The 1,229-nt window shown below is 61.0% G+C and overlaps 1 protein-coding gene across 1 annotated transcript in view; it reads right to left on the reverse strand.

Moving 5' to 3' along the window:
• LOC104406334 (msx2-interacting protein-like) overlaps positions 1-1,229 on the reverse strand; it is a gene marked incomplete at its 3' end in the record, with an annotated part of 20,854 nt that overhangs the window by 3,491 nt on the left and 16,134 nt on the right. Inside the window, 1 exon segment of the mRNA XM_010015281.1 lies at positions 1-1,229. This exon segment is cut by the window's right edge and continues 24 nt beyond it. Within this exon segment, the coding sequence (XP_010013583.1) occupies positions 1-1,229 (1,229 nt within the window).

The following is a 1,229-nucleotide window of genomic DNA, read 5'->3' on the forward strand; positions in this document are numbered from 1 at the left end:
GCGTTGACCAGACACGTCTGGGCTTGGGGAGCTTGCTTCACCAAGGTGATCCTGGGAGCCTCCTCCAGATCCACACTGTGGGGCATCCTGCTTATGACAGAAGTGGCTTTGGGAGCAATCACGGTACTTATCTTCTCCTTCTCACCAAACACGGGTGCCTCGGCCACCGGTGGGTCCAAGGCGTTGGTGATGGGAACTGCCGGCTTCTCCTCTGAAACCGGCTTTATGGCCTCGACGGCGGGGTGAAGAGGTGCCTCCTCCAGACAAGGCGCGCTCACCGGCTCGGCGTGCGTCGTCGTCACGTGCGTGGAGGTGATGCTCGTCGCCGAGACATACTTGGGCTCCATGAGGATCTTCCTCAAAGTGCTGGAGTTTGTGTCGATATCAGACGCCTTCGTGTCCGGTGGGAGAGCAGGCGGAGGTGTGGAACGGGCACGGGGCTCCTCATGCCTCACCATCCACTCTGGGACCTTGGCAGCGCCGGAGTGAAGGGGGACGATGGTGACGGGCACCGGGGTGGGCAGCTTGGCTGCTGCCACGGCTGAGGGGACTGCAGCCAGGGCGGCGTTTGGGGCGCTCGGTGGCGTGATGGGTGTGTTCTCCAGGGGCGACCGCATCTTGAACCCGCTCTGGCTGCCCTCCTCGAGGGGAACCGGTGGGGAGGCCAGGTCCAGCGGAGCAGGAGCCGGTGCTTTTGGAGACGTGCTGCTCTCAGCAACAGCTTCATGTGCGGCCACGACATCAGCAGCAACAGCCTTGCCCGTGTCAGAAGCACTTGGCTCCACGGACACCTGAGCCACGGGTTTTGTTTGCTTTTCCTCCTTCAAGACTTCTTCAGGTTTTGCCTTGACTTCACTGGTGAGGGGTGACTTGCTCTGCAGCCTCTCCGGCTCAAAGGTGTTGACTTCAGCAGTGTCCCCCTTTCTGCCCGTGCTCTTTTTGCGTCTCTGCCGCGTGGTTTTCTGACGGCCCTTTTCCTTCCGAGCAACTTCAGCCTCCTGCAAGGTCTCTGTCTCCTGCGCGGAGTTGGAGGATTCGCTGAAGCTGACTTCAGTCTCCTTGCTCTCTGCCTCTACCACTGACGGGGCAGAGCTGGGAAGCGGCTGCACCGCAGGCTCCATGACAGCCTCAGTTTCTAGGATATTATTCACCGCCTGATCCGTCTCGGGCTCCATCTCCTCCCGAGGCGACGGCAACACCAAGGGCTCGGTGGTGATTTCGGCTTCCGA

Source organism: Nestor notabilis, unplaced genomic scaffold (assembly GCF_000696875.1).
Source record: "Nestor notabilis isolate BGI_N333 unplaced genomic scaffold, ASM69687v1 scaffold21495, whole genome shotgun sequence".
Lineage (NCBI taxonomy): Eukaryota > Metazoa > Chordata > Aves > Psittaciformes > Psittacidae > Nestor > Nestor notabilis.